Source organism: Denticeps clupeoides, chromosome 16 (genome assembly GCF_900700375.1).
Source record: "Denticeps clupeoides chromosome 16, fDenClu1.1, whole genome shotgun sequence".
Lineage (NCBI taxonomy): Eukaryota > Metazoa > Chordata > Actinopteri > Clupeiformes > Denticipitidae > Denticeps > Denticeps clupeoides.
In genome coordinates, this window is record NC_041722.1 from 2,605,158 (window position 1) to 2,618,854 (window position 13,697).

General features: G+C 43.2%; 1 protein-coding gene across 2 annotated transcripts in view; it reads left to right on the forward strand.

Annotated features, from left to right (window-relative positions):
* The window catches only part of cd276 (CD276 molecule), a 75,939-nt gene that overhangs the window by 5,895 nt on the left and 56,347 nt on the right, over positions 1 to 13,697 (forward strand). For both annotated transcript variants that reach the window (XM_028957098.1, XM_028957100.1), the window contains exon 3: positions 11,779 to 12,129. In XM_028957098.1, coding sequence (XP_028812931.1) covers positions 11,779 to 12,129 — 351 coding nt within the window. The remainder of the gene's footprint in view (positions 1 to 11,778; positions 12,130 to 13,697) is intronic.

Genomic DNA, 13,697 nt, shown 5'->3' on the forward strand with positions numbered 1-13,697 from the left:
CACATTACAGCCACAAACATGAATAACATGAATCTATTTTATTGGAATTCCACATTTTGACCAATACAAAGTGGTGTACACTTGAGAAGTGGAACAAAAATCATACATGATTCCAAACATTTTTTACAAATAAATAACTGAAAAGTGGGGTGTGCGTAAATTCTTTGTAGAACCACCTTTTGCTGCAATTACAGCTGCAAGTCTTTTAGAGTATGTCTCTACCAGCTTTGCACATCTAGAGACTGAAATTCTTGGCCATTCTTCTTTGCAAAACAGCTCCAGATCAGTCAGATTAGATGGACAGCATTTGTGAACAGCAGTTTTCAGATCCTGCCACAGATTCTTGATTGGATTTATATCTGGACTTTGACTGGGCCATTCTAACACATGGATATGTTTTGTTTTAAACCATTCCATTGTTGCCCTGGCTTTATGTTTATGGTCATTGTCCTGCTGGAAGGTGAACCTCCGCCACAGTCTCAAGTCTTTAGCAGACTCCAAGAGAAGCACCCCCAGAGCATGATGCTGCCACCACCATATTTGACAGCGGGGAGGATGTGTTAGTTTTCCGCCACACATAGCGTTTTGCATTTTGGCCATAAAGTTCCATTTTGACCATCTGACCAGAGCACCTTCTTCCACATGTTTGCTGTGTGCCCCACATGGCTTATGGCAAACTGCAAACGGGACTTCTTATGGTTTTCTTTTAACAATGGCTTTCTTCTTGCCACTCTTCCATAAAGGCCAACTTTGTGCAGTGCACAACTAATAGTTTTCCAATGGACAGATTCCCCCACCTGAGCTGTAGATCTCTGCAGTCTCCACAGGTTTCTTGGCTGAATTTTTGATCAGCACTGTCCTTTTTCGGCCTGTGAGTTTAGGTGGACGGCCTTGTCTTACTGTTTACAGTTGTGCCATACTCCTTCCATTTCTGAATGATCGCTTGAACAGTGCTCTGTGGGATATTCAAGGCTTGGGAAATCTTTTTGTAGCATAAGCCTGCTTTAAAATTTTTAATAACTTTATCCCTGACCTGTCTGGTGTGTTCTTTGGACTTCATGGTTTTGTTGCTCCCAATGTTCTCTTAAACAACCACTGAGGCCGTCACAGAGCAGCTGTATTTGTACTGAAATCTGATTACACACAGGTGCACTCTATTTAGTCATTAGTACTCATCAGGCAATGCCTATGGGCAACTGACTGCACTCAGACCAAAGGGGGCTGAATAATTACGCACACCCCACTTTTCAGTTATTTATTTGTAAAAAATGTTTGGAATCATGTAGTGCTGCACGATTAATCTAATTGCAATCTTCATCGCGATGTCAGTCTGTGCGATTACATGAACGCAAAATGCTGCGATTTAAATGATTAGTACATGGATTGAATCGGCAACATATCACTCATTCTTTCAAAGTTTGCGAGCTGACTGAAGTCTCACTTCAGTCGAATGTGACGTGTTTGGTCACATGACTTTCGATTTCGATGGAGACCTCAGATTTGTGACTCACATAGACATATGGGTAGAGGTACGTCAACGTCGCCGCCATATTGCGATAGGCTCTGCTGTGATGTGAAGCATATACATGTCTATGGAGAGAAGTGCATAAAAATGCCTCACTCTTGTGCTGCTTGGGGCTGTACAAACCGCTGTACGCTTCAAACCAGATCCCGGGGATTACATTTCATAGGTATGACTGGACAATTGTTTCGAATATATTTGGCCATTATAAAATCCTGTTTTATAAGTCTTAACCTTAGCTAAGCTAGGCTAAGCTAGGCTAAGTTATGCATTCCTGTGTTCAAGTCAGCCTCCAAACAACGTTTTGATTAAACTTAGGCATTAACTATTTAGACTTTTCTTAGCTGTTTAGTTAACTTTTCTCAAACTTTGAAGGTTTCCTAAAGAAATTCACCTCAGTTTACAAATCTTAACCTTAGCTGAGCTAGCAAAGCTATGCATCCCTGTGTTCAAGTCAGCCTCCAAACAACGTTTTGGTTAAACGTAAGAACTATAATACGGGATTTTATAATGGCCAAATATAATCAAAACAGTTGTTTAGCCTTACCAGGGTTTGTCGTTCAACAGTAATGTAAAGAGTTTTTTGTGATTAATTTTGTAGAATATTGTATTTGTTGAATATTGAATATTGAAAGCACTGGGCGATTCAAGTTGTTATAAGTAGTTTGTATGTTCACTTTGAAATTAAACATTTCACTATTAGTAATTTGATTGCGACTTTTCATTGATATACAAGCAAGTGCCCTTTATCATACCGCAATCGCAATATTGATCTCAATAATTGCAAAATCGTGCAGCCCTAGAATCATGTAAGATTTTTGTTCCACTTCTCAAGTGTACACCAATTTGTATTGGTCAAAATGTGGAAAAGTTCAAGGGGGCCGAAAACCTTTACAAACCACTGTACATCTATGCAGCACGCCAGCAGTAGCAGTCAGTTACTGTTTTAAAACTTGGGTCCGAAAACCAATTCCAGGTAGTTGTATTATAATCATTACATCATTATTGACTGACCGATTCTGAACATCAGAATTTCATTATAAATAGGGGTTGTGTAATAAAAAAACAATATTTAGGTTGAAAAGTGGTTGAAAAAAAAATTAAATGGGGTGGCTATGTGGGAATCCATGTGGCCTGACCTGAGACCTGCTGGTTGTGAAGCACAAGGAAATACACCTTATACAGTTGATAATGCATTCCTGTAATATTTAAAAGTTTGCGGTGTAATTTTGCACAAAGATTCTTAATTAGCGAAGAGCAAAATAGTCCGGAGCTTAAAGCCTATTAACATGCTAAATACTGCACAAGGTCTACTTACATTACAGCTGTTGAAGATGCTCTTACTCATGCAGGTCAGAACACTTGCATTTTCATATAACCAGTTTTTCCTTATGCTTTTATTTCTACCACCTCATAAAATGTTTTTCCAACCAATTTTCTTTATTACCACTTTTCAACCTAAATATTTGTTTCTACTACATGACCCCTAGAGGGCTCCACAATATTGTAAAATGGGTGTCATCAGCTCTGAAATTTATATAATCTCTTGTTTGTCCTTCATCCGCAATTCCAGGAATGACCAGTAGGGGGGGATTGTGCCCTTTGTTTTGGTGTCGCTCTTATTTCCCAGTGATTGTTAAATGTATACTATGTAATCATAATGTTAATAACACATGATAATGTAATAGATTTTGTCTTCATGTTTATAGAGCAGGGTTTTTTTTTAGGACAGGATATTTTCATATTTTTATGACATCATCGTTTAACCCAAGATTTTTTATTAATGTATGTAATACTAATATTTTAATGATCGTTTTAGGGCTAAATATTTTTTTTAATATTTAAATATTTAATTAAAAATAGCTCAGATATGGACAAATCCTTGGGCTTCCCATCAAGCCCTTTGTATGATTTGTTTGAGATTTGTGGGTGGTAGTAGCCTAGTGGGTAACACACTCGCCTATGAACCAGAAGACCCAGGTTTAAACCCCAACTACCAATGTGTCCCTGAGTAAGACACTTCCTAAATTGGTCCAGGGGGGACTGTCCCTGTAACTACTGATTGTAAGTCGCTCTGGATAAGGGCGTCTGGTAAATTCTGTAAATGTGCATGTGAAAATCGAAAATGACGTTTTGTCTTTTCTTCCAGCTACCCTGAATTTGCAAGTTGACCTGAATTCTGTAATTAGCATAATTGAATGGATGGCATCTCTTGCAGCAGTGAGTGACGCACGTTGCGGTGGCGTGAAAGCGTGTTGTGCACGTCCAGCAGTCTCGGGCGTGCCCTTTCAAGGTCCGCTAATGATGAATACCATCTATTCACCCAACCCTCTTCAAAATGAGAGACAGAGAGGGAAGGGGGGTGACGTTTTTTTTTTTTTTTCCTCCCTTCGTTCTTTCTGAAATTGAATTTGATTTTGTTCCCTCGTATAAGCGATGCCTTGACTAATTACATCAAGTACACTCCCCCTCCCAGAAAAGGAGGAAAGTGGCGGTGTTGGTGCGGTGAGGCGTGTCTAATACCCAGATGCCTGCAGACTGGTTCTCGGCTCTCAGAAAAAGCTCCTGACCAGCGCGTCCTGATTATTTCAGGTTAGCCCTCACCCCGCGGGCCGCGGGCTTGGAGATTTCCGTCCGGAGTGGAGGAGCAGTCTGCTGTGATGAATGGCCAGTGATGTGTGAGCCACAAGCGGAACTAACTTGGACCATGTTGAAGTGTTGTACCTGATTAGGCTTGTGACTGTAACACAGAAGATATTTCTTGATCTTCCTTGATCTTTTTAGCTCCATTACTGTGGTGATGACCGTATGATAATCACTTTCTTTCAATAACTGCTTCAGGTGCCAGAGACATGGAATAGTATGAAGTTCCAGAACTGGTTAAGAACGCCTCAGGATACATCATACATACGCTGTGTTTTTGCTTAGGTCATCAGGTCAGTGCTTGTGACTAGTTTTACTACAACTACAACCAATTTAACCGTGACTCATTGTGGCTCAGCTCAACTGTAATGCTTGACCAACATTTTTTTTGTCCTCTCGTCTTACCTGATCTGCTTTCTGTAATACATTACGGTAATACATACGCACATTATGTCATTTGCAAAAAGGGGGAGAGGAAAAACGGTATCTAAAAACCGGAGGTAATTAACAAACGAGACCAGAACCAACACACATTACACAAAGCTGAATGCTATCTCTCTTTCTCCGGACCACCACACGCCGACTCTGAGTCGCCTCCCCAACCTCCTGTTGTGCCCAGAACACTGGAAAAATGGTGTCTCACACACACAGAACAGACCACAGACAAACCAACACCACATACATAGGAACAAAAATGAAGGTAAAACATTTTAAACGTGTCACTATTCCTTTTTTGCCTAATATATATTCATAACACTTTTGTAGCGATAGTCCCTTAATGCCTAACTCGTAGTAACTACCAGAAAGTTCAAGATTCCACCTTTATATTTAATACATTTAATACATTATCTTGAGCTTCACTTTTTATTATTAGTAGCCTAGTGGTTAACACACTCGCTTACGAACCAGAAGACCCAGGTTCAAATCCCACTTACTACCATTGTGTCCCTGAGCAAGACATTTAACCCTAAGTGGCTCCAGGGGGGGACTGTCCCTGTAACTACTGATTGTAAGTCGCTCTGGATAATGGTGTCTGATAAATGCTGTAATAAATGCTTTATTAGCACAAAGATTGGTTCGATCCATAATTTGGTCAGTGTGTTGTCCCCATTCATTCTATCTGGCCCTATAGTTTTTGCAAAGTCTTACATTTCATGCTACATGCAATATTTTAACATGTGCACCAAATGAATCTGTATCCAAGCTAGAGGCTTCTTTCATGTCTCCTTCCCCCCGATCAGTGGTCCCGGCTGCTCCTCCCTCACCCGTCCTGAGACCACCCGCCTCTGTCCTTATCTCCTTCCAGCTCTCCCCTGCAACTCTGCCCATTATCTGCCAGCTCGTGCCCATTAACAGCTTATTGACGGGATATGAGACCAGCTTTCCCTGATAAGGCCTCTGTCTGCAGAGAGGGCAAGAAAATGGAGGATGTGTGTGTGTGTGTCTCCGTGTGTGTGAGTGTGTGCCACACATCTTGATTGATTGCGTTTCTGAAAATAAGCAACCCGAGGCGAGCAGCAGATATCTCCCTTCCCGCACATGCATGCGCCCTGGAGACAGACAGCGAGAGGGTGGTGGGGAGATCCTTGCTTCCAGATGTTGGGGTGGCGGGTTACCTCGGCAACTGCGACCCTCGGATGGAACAGCCAGACCTGGTTAATTCCTCATTTGTGTTCTACCAAGACCTGGGTAATGCGTCCATTATGCTGTTATGTGGGAGCGTGGGATTCTGGGTCCGCCGTTAACCGTCAGCATTGTTCTAATTTTACACCTCCGCAGGGTAACAGATTCAAGGTGTCAGCTCTCCGCCAATTTAATTAGGCGTGTTTGTAGGCCCCGTAATTGAGACGTGGACATTTTTGTTCCCTCCTTTCCTCGGCTGTTTAGTTTGATATGAAGAGCCTGGCCGTTAAAAATATTACTGCTGTCATTTAGTGAAAGATTATAGAGGGGAGTAAACGCTGTAAAAAGTGGTATTCTGCTGTTGCTCATCTTTATCGCAGAATTGCCATGCAGTGTGTCACGCCAGCCAGATGGGGGCATCCTCGTCATGCGGTTCAGTTCTTTTTTTTTTCATTTCTTTCTTTCATCCAGTGCACAAAAATGACAAAACACTAACTATGCGCCTGTGTGTTTGTGCTCGTCTGCTCTGCTAAGCTAACACCCCCCACCCATAAACACACAAAAACACACACCACCACCACTCCCTCTCCACCCGCCCAGCCCCAGCATTTGCCCTTCAGTGTGTTTGTGTTTGAGGCGTCCTTGCAATCCCATACATTGTGCAAGGTCTCCCTGACAACATGATCGCGAACGCACACACACACACACACACACACACACTCTCTCTCTCTCTCTCACAAAACGCACACATCTTTGTACCGCATGAAGCGGATCACTTTGTGCGCTGCTGTATCACTATTTTCTATTATTGAACAAGTTAAGTAAGTGTGTGTGTGTGTGTGTGTGTGTGTGTGTGTGCGGATAGTCGGTGAACTGTGTTATTTGTATGGTGTGTTTGAAGTGTTTCGGAGAGGGGAGATATGACCTGTGTGATATTGAGCAGTGTTTTTATTAGAGATGGAGATGCCTGACCTTTCTCTCTCTCTCGCTCGCTCGCCCCTGCCTGTTATTGAGCAGGTCCAGGCTGAACCCGTGTGCTTTAAACCATTGTGTTATTAGACATGGAGATATGAGAAGTGTGGTATTGACCCAAAGAGCTGAGGTGGACCGAATTACGGGGAAGATAAAAGGAGGGAATGAATAAAACAGAGTATGAAAGATTGGGAGTGGACAGAGACGGACAGACGAAGGGGAGGGCGGGGCCGATACGGAGCTGTCAGATCGGCCGGACCTTCGGCAGCTGGGAAGCTTCTTCAGGCCATCAGGGGCCTGACAGGGCCAGAGCCACTCCTGCCCTGCATCCCAATGCTCACCACAGGGCAAGAAGATAGAGAGAGAGGAGAGAGGAGAGTGTCAACAGACTGTTTATCACAACTCACACGTGTCACTATAGCAGCAGGTCTGTGATTTTTATTCTCACTCTCCTGGTGATACTCGGCGTGGGGTAGGGCTTCGTGATTCTTGATAAAACAGCAATTCAGACTGAGATCACAAATCGCTCTCACTCTTCAAAACAATCCTGTGTGCAGAACAGTGGAATTGGAATGTTTGGACGAATGTCCACAGAAGACAACAGCCTCCGATATGGTAATTTGCATATAAGGATAATCTGGATAATTTTCAGATGTTTTGAAAGCCGTAAGCACTCCCAAGTGCTCTGAGTGTGAGTAACTACTCATGATGTGGTGTCATTGCATTTCATCACTGTTGAACTTTACTGGCTGCTACAGGATCTGAAGGGTCAAGTTTTGCTTAGGCAATATTAAGTGGACACGGGGTGCCTCATCCAGTGCGGAGCACCAACCCAGGACCACAAACTCACTCATATCCCTCAATTAGGGCTGCAACTATCGAATATTTTTGCCATTGAGTATTCTGTCGATTTATTCATTGATTAATCGAGTAATCGGAGTACTCATACTTTTGCGTTTTTAAACAACTCTATCAATAGTGTTATGCAACATGAAAATCCTCCTAAAATGAGCAAGCAATTGGCTGTTATTCCTCACAAATTATTCCTTTTTTATTCAAACTCAACACTTTCATTAGATCAAAGTTTAAAACCTTTGGGTTACTGGCTCCAGAACTAAGCCCATTTAATCAATCTTTCTGTGAAACATTCATGATGTACATGAAAAAAAACTATGAAACATAGGTTAGCCTATTTGTCCTTTTTGTTTTAATAAAAAAAAAGGAAAAAGGGGTGCACCCCCTGCTATAGCCCATCTGAGAATAAAGAAAAAAAGTATAAAGGTAAAAAGAAAATATAAATAAACAATTCAAGTATTACTAATAATCCAACTTAAACAATACAGTTCAGTTTCCAGTTGTATCCAGATGAGGTAAGTAGGTAGATTTCTTTGTGCAATGTTATGTGCAAAATAGAGAGAGAGAGAATTTGTCTTAGTGCATGTGTGTGCAATGCATGTGCAGGCCTGCGCCGCTGTGATGTACAACATATACTATAAACTCGCCCAAAAGTAATGAATGTAGATTTGTCCATCTGCATTTATTATTACTACTTTATGTATGGGGTAGGCGTGTTTTGAGATGTAACCAGTGTGTGTGTGTGTGTGTGTGTGTGTGTGTGTGGCGCGCGGGACGGATGAATTACATGAGTGAGTTCTCATGCCTTATCATGCCTCGTCACTATCGAGTCATAACACAAATAATTACAAATAATGTACGTTCTAAGAAGCGCTAATGTTAGTTAGCAATCATAAAAATACGATACATTGTAGAAGCTCCGAGTCCGTTTTACAGTGTATACACTGCATTACGTTGTCCACCTTACACAGCGTAAAATGGTCCCACACTTCAGACATTTTATGCCTTTTTCGCACACTGTAAACTTCATTTTCCGCCAATAAATCGCGCCTCTTTAAATCTTTGAAATGCGCTTCCGTTAAAACAGTTTGTGTAGAATAAACATCCCGTTGCTGCACAGCTCCGCACTTCGTAGCTCCACGGGGGCGATACGATAATAGATGGACTTTGGTGTCGAATTAAACTAAGCCTCGAGGCAAAGAATTTTCCTCTAACATTTTTTCTAATTGAATCATTCGAGTTATTCGAATAATCGTTTCAGCCCTACCCTCAATACATGAGCGATATCCATGGAGTCCAGGAAAAACAGTCTACTCTGGACACCTTTATGCCATCCCAAAAACCCACAGCCATACCAGACCTCCATATAGTGTTTATGGGACATGTTGATATTTTTGGTGGGGGTTTACGCTGCATCTGATCCGTTCTGACTTTCTGGAATGGATGAGAACAGATCATGAACGGATCGGACAGCCAGTTCTCATTGTGCTCCAACCCCCAGAGTAGCCGGTGCCAGAGGTACAGACGCATCTGCTTAAACATTTAAATCAGTTTTACATCCAAACAATCCAATAGACTCGTGACATAAAGAAGCAAATGAACATGAACTGGGTCCTTTTTGGAACTGTAAACTAGAGCAAGGCACCGTCCCCACATGCACTTCACATTTCTTCACCCCTTCTGCACATGATTGGCCTGATATATTTTGTGAATTCTGTTTATCATGAAAAGCCAGTTTGTTTCCCTGTTTATCTAAACTCTATTCATCTCTCGTCATCCTTTTTGGGGGTCACATAGTACAATTTCTGACTTTTTCAGTGACAGTGAATGAGGGGAATGTGGGTGCAGCCAAGGCGTGGAGGTACATGATGCCAAGAACAAGACACAGAAAATGATGTGTACTTGCAGCAACAAATATGATGTGACCAGCGATCGATAGCAGGGGATTAATTATGACAGGGAAGTGGGACGGGCTGAGAGGCGAAGGAGAAAGACGAGAGGACAAAAATCCTGAAAGCTGGTGGACAGGAGGAAGAGCGGGACTCCCAATTATGATAATTTGCCGGCTGACAAACAATCAGAAGTTCACGTTCCCTCAAGGGCAGATTTATTCTTCAAAGGAGGACAATAAAAGCAGCGGGGAAACCTAGAAAAAACTTGCGGAAACGGCCTCCCGGTAAATAATATGCATTACTGCGGCACCCAGGACCGGGAGAGTGAATGAGATGAACAGGGGTGTGGGTAAGATCGAGGAGGGAGGTGAATAGAAGATGGTGCTGCCGCTGCCGCTCACGGTGGGTAATGAGTTTATTTCATGGCGGCTCTGTCTCACCAGAACTGAAATGGAGCTTGTACAGAATGTAAACTGGCGGTTGCAGAACTCCGTCCCGCCGACAGGGATCCGGTCCTTGAAACGGTTTCATTGAGGATTGTTTAAACCGGCCTAATATCCCACAAAACTTTGAGCACAGCTTCTGCAATTGTGGACATAAAGCATGGTGAAAGTAAATTCCAAATGTACAGTACATTGAAAGAACAGCCCTCGCTGGATCTCTCCGAAGCCTCTCTGAAGGTGGTTCTACCATTGGGGTGGCATGAAATGCTTTATGGTTGGTGAAGGTTTTCGTTAAGGCACCTTGACCGGAGGATGTTCAGATTTCCAGTAATTCTGTGTCTGGCATTTGGACCACCAGTTTTACATAAAACACCTTCCAATTTCTCAGCGGTGCCTAAAGAGACGGACGTCACCCGGCTGATTGGACAGTGACGTGCCATGACTCCTCTGGCACTTTTATTCCTAAATGCAAGGGGACGTGCCATGTGGGCCTCGGTTTCCATGACGTCAAACTCCCTCCTCCCACAGAGCCCTGCTGAGCTGTCCCACAGTGCACAGTGCATGTTAGCATGCCATAACACACTCAAGCGTCTCTCTGTCAAGTCGGGGGTTTTGTGTGTGTGTGTGTGTATTCTGAGGGTGTGTGCGATATGATCTGTGGTCTTGCATGTATGTCCTTTTCCGACGTCCTCTGTGAGCTGATCTATGTGAGTCATTTAGCTCAGTACCCAGCCTGACCTGTCTTCCCTCCGCCACGTTTCCACTAAAACCCACACAACTTGTTCCTTAGTTCGCTGCTCCATGTGACAGGCACCGGTTCAGTGTTTTATTCCATGACTTTAGATCTTTCACGCTCTGGCCGCAGTCATACCCACAGCCAGCGGGTGGCAGTGTGCCCGCAGGTGAGCTCAGCAGGGCTCAAGGTGATGCGAGTTGGGGCGGTGTCTACAGAGAGAGTTTAGTTGTGTGTCCTCTGAAGAGACCTGCATGTCTGTTTGAAACGAACATGTCAGTGGAAGCATTGCGGCGAAAGAGTTGTTTGCTTCAAAGCGAGCGGGGAATTGCTCGGCTAATTCAGCACTTCAAAGAATTTAATGAAACAGCAGATTTTTTTTTTTTTTGGGGGGGGGGGGGCACAATGCAGCAGAGATGCTCATATAAAACAATGTTGTTCACAAAGCCATCGAGGCTGTGTACTGTGGGAGAAGAGGGCTTCCTACGCAGACTGCCGTCTTTGTTCGTCTCATGTTTGTCGGACTTATTAAAATGAAGACCATTTGATCTCTTGCTCACTCTCATTCCCTCTTCGTCGGCCTCACATGTCATCTGCGCTCCATCCAACATGGAACGGTTTTCCAGGAATGAAACCTTGCATGGGTAACAAAACGTTGCTAACAGTATTTTAAATGTATGTTCTGTGCAATTTTTAATAATTCCTTAATCAACCCTTAACATGTAAACCTGTTGCATTTTATAAGCACAAACAGACATTTGGAAAAACAGAAAACTTCCCTTCAAAATTACACAGCTGATTTTTTTCAATCATATTTAGTTACTTAATTAGTTACTTAAAAGTAATCATGTTAATTTATGTTTCTTGCACAGAAACTTTAAAACGCACAGCGCAAGTGTCAACCAATCAAATCCATTGGAGTGCTACCAAATCCATGCTCCCAATCAGGCAGCATCTCTCCTACGTGAAACTATGGACATAAGATCACTACAGCATCGAATTGTTTTATGTATTTGTTAGTTTTTTTTTTCAAACTTACTGTTGTACCTCAGAAAAATTTGGACCTGTAAATAAATCTTCTTTTTTCACCCTCAGCCTCTCTGGAGGTGCATACTCCTGATCTGCCAGTGGTGGCGCTGTATGGGAGGGACATGGTGCTGAACTGTTCGTTTACCGGGGAGAAGGCGTCCAGCCTGACCCAGCTCAGCATCTTCTGGCAGCTGACCGACACCAAACGCGCCGTGCACAGCTTCACCGACGGGCGGGACCTGCTGACCGACCAGAGCGCCGCCTTCGCCAACCGCACCAGCCTGTTCCCCCGGGAGCTGCTGGCAGGAAACTCCTCCCTGCTGCTGCGGCAGGTGCGGGTGGCCGATGAGGGCAGCTACACCTGTTTCGTCCGGGTTCAGCAGTACAGCTCCGCTGCCATGCTGCTGCAGGTGGCAGGTACGTTCCGCCCTAAAACAGAGAATTTTTATTCAGGTATTTTACACTGATTTTGTAGGTTCAGATATTGTCATGTACTAATATTGGCAGTAAAATTACTATTCATGTCATTTTTGCCCAATTTTTGGACGTCTGTTTTTTTCTTTTCACATACGGGAATTTGTGACAAACACGGGCTTGTCTGATGTCACAGTAGCTGTGCTTCCATTAAAGAGCCAAGGCTTTTTTTGACAAACACATTTGCCACATGACTGCATCTTGTGTGAGTGATGTATGTGTTCACCTCTCGCGAGAAGTCGTCCCTCCTACGTTCGCACACATTGCGCCACAGGTTTCAGAACATGTGACCTGTAAATGGGGGTGGTAGTAGCTTAGTGGGTAACACACTCGCCTATGAACCAGAAGACCCAGGTTCAAATCCCGCTTTCTACCATTGTGTCCCTGAGCAAGACACTTAACCCTAAGTTGCTCCAGGGGGGGACTGTCCCCTGTAACTACTCATTGTAAATCGCTCTGGATAAGGGCGTCTGATAAATGCCGTAAATGTAAATGTGAATTTCCATTCCCTTAAGTACTCATGCAAGAGAAAAATATATTTCCATTAGGTCCAGTTTGTTTTATTCGTTTTCAGCTTTTTGTGGATGGTGAAAACAAAACTACTGACAGTCCTGGTGACATGCACTGCCCAGATGCTCACTTATTTTTAAAATTCACGCCCTGTTAACACGCTGCACCACAAGGTAGCGGAGTTTCAAACACAGCACAGCAGTTTCTGAGAAAACCTGCCACTGAACCACGTACTTGGAAAACCACCCATGTTCAAATTGGCTGCAATATTTTATTCATCCGTTGATCTGATCTGGCACCATCATGCTGTTTGTCCAGAATATATATACAGATGCCATAGAAAGATATTAGTCTTTCTTGCTTATTTCTATCCTATTGGCTACTGAGCGGCACAGCACATTCATCAGAGAAGTTATGAATGAAGCACTCAGAACTAGCTGAGACCTAGAAGGAGAATATGAAACTGGGCTCTAGTGTCCAGTAATACAGTAAAACAGGGACCGGTTTAATCGCTGAGAAATGAGGGCGTGAGGGGCGGGGCTATCGTGGAACAATCATGTCCCATGCCATCCTTCACCAGGGGAGCTTTTGCGTATTTCTGTATTTTCAGCATCTTTCCCGGACCAGCCAAGTTGTCGCTGATCAATGAATGTCCAGAGACGGCAGATAAATTTCCTGGAATTTACTTTAGTGAGACAGACAGAGGTGGAGAGAGTGTAGTTCAAGGCGGAAGCCAAAGTAGCACAGAGACAACAGAAAAGTTATTTTCCCACGATCGTGTCAGACTTATACATCTGACATTACTGTAGTGTACAAGCATAGTGCTGTGCTGAGTGCCAGGTCAGAAATAGTCAAATCAAGCTGTGATCCTATAAAAGTCAAAAATCCTTTTGGATTTCAATAGATTGCACATATTAATTTTTTTCTATCCAAAATTGAAAGCTATGGTTGGGGTTCCCTCCATAGATAATAAGTTGTAAAGTGGTTGGGGGGGTCTTTCC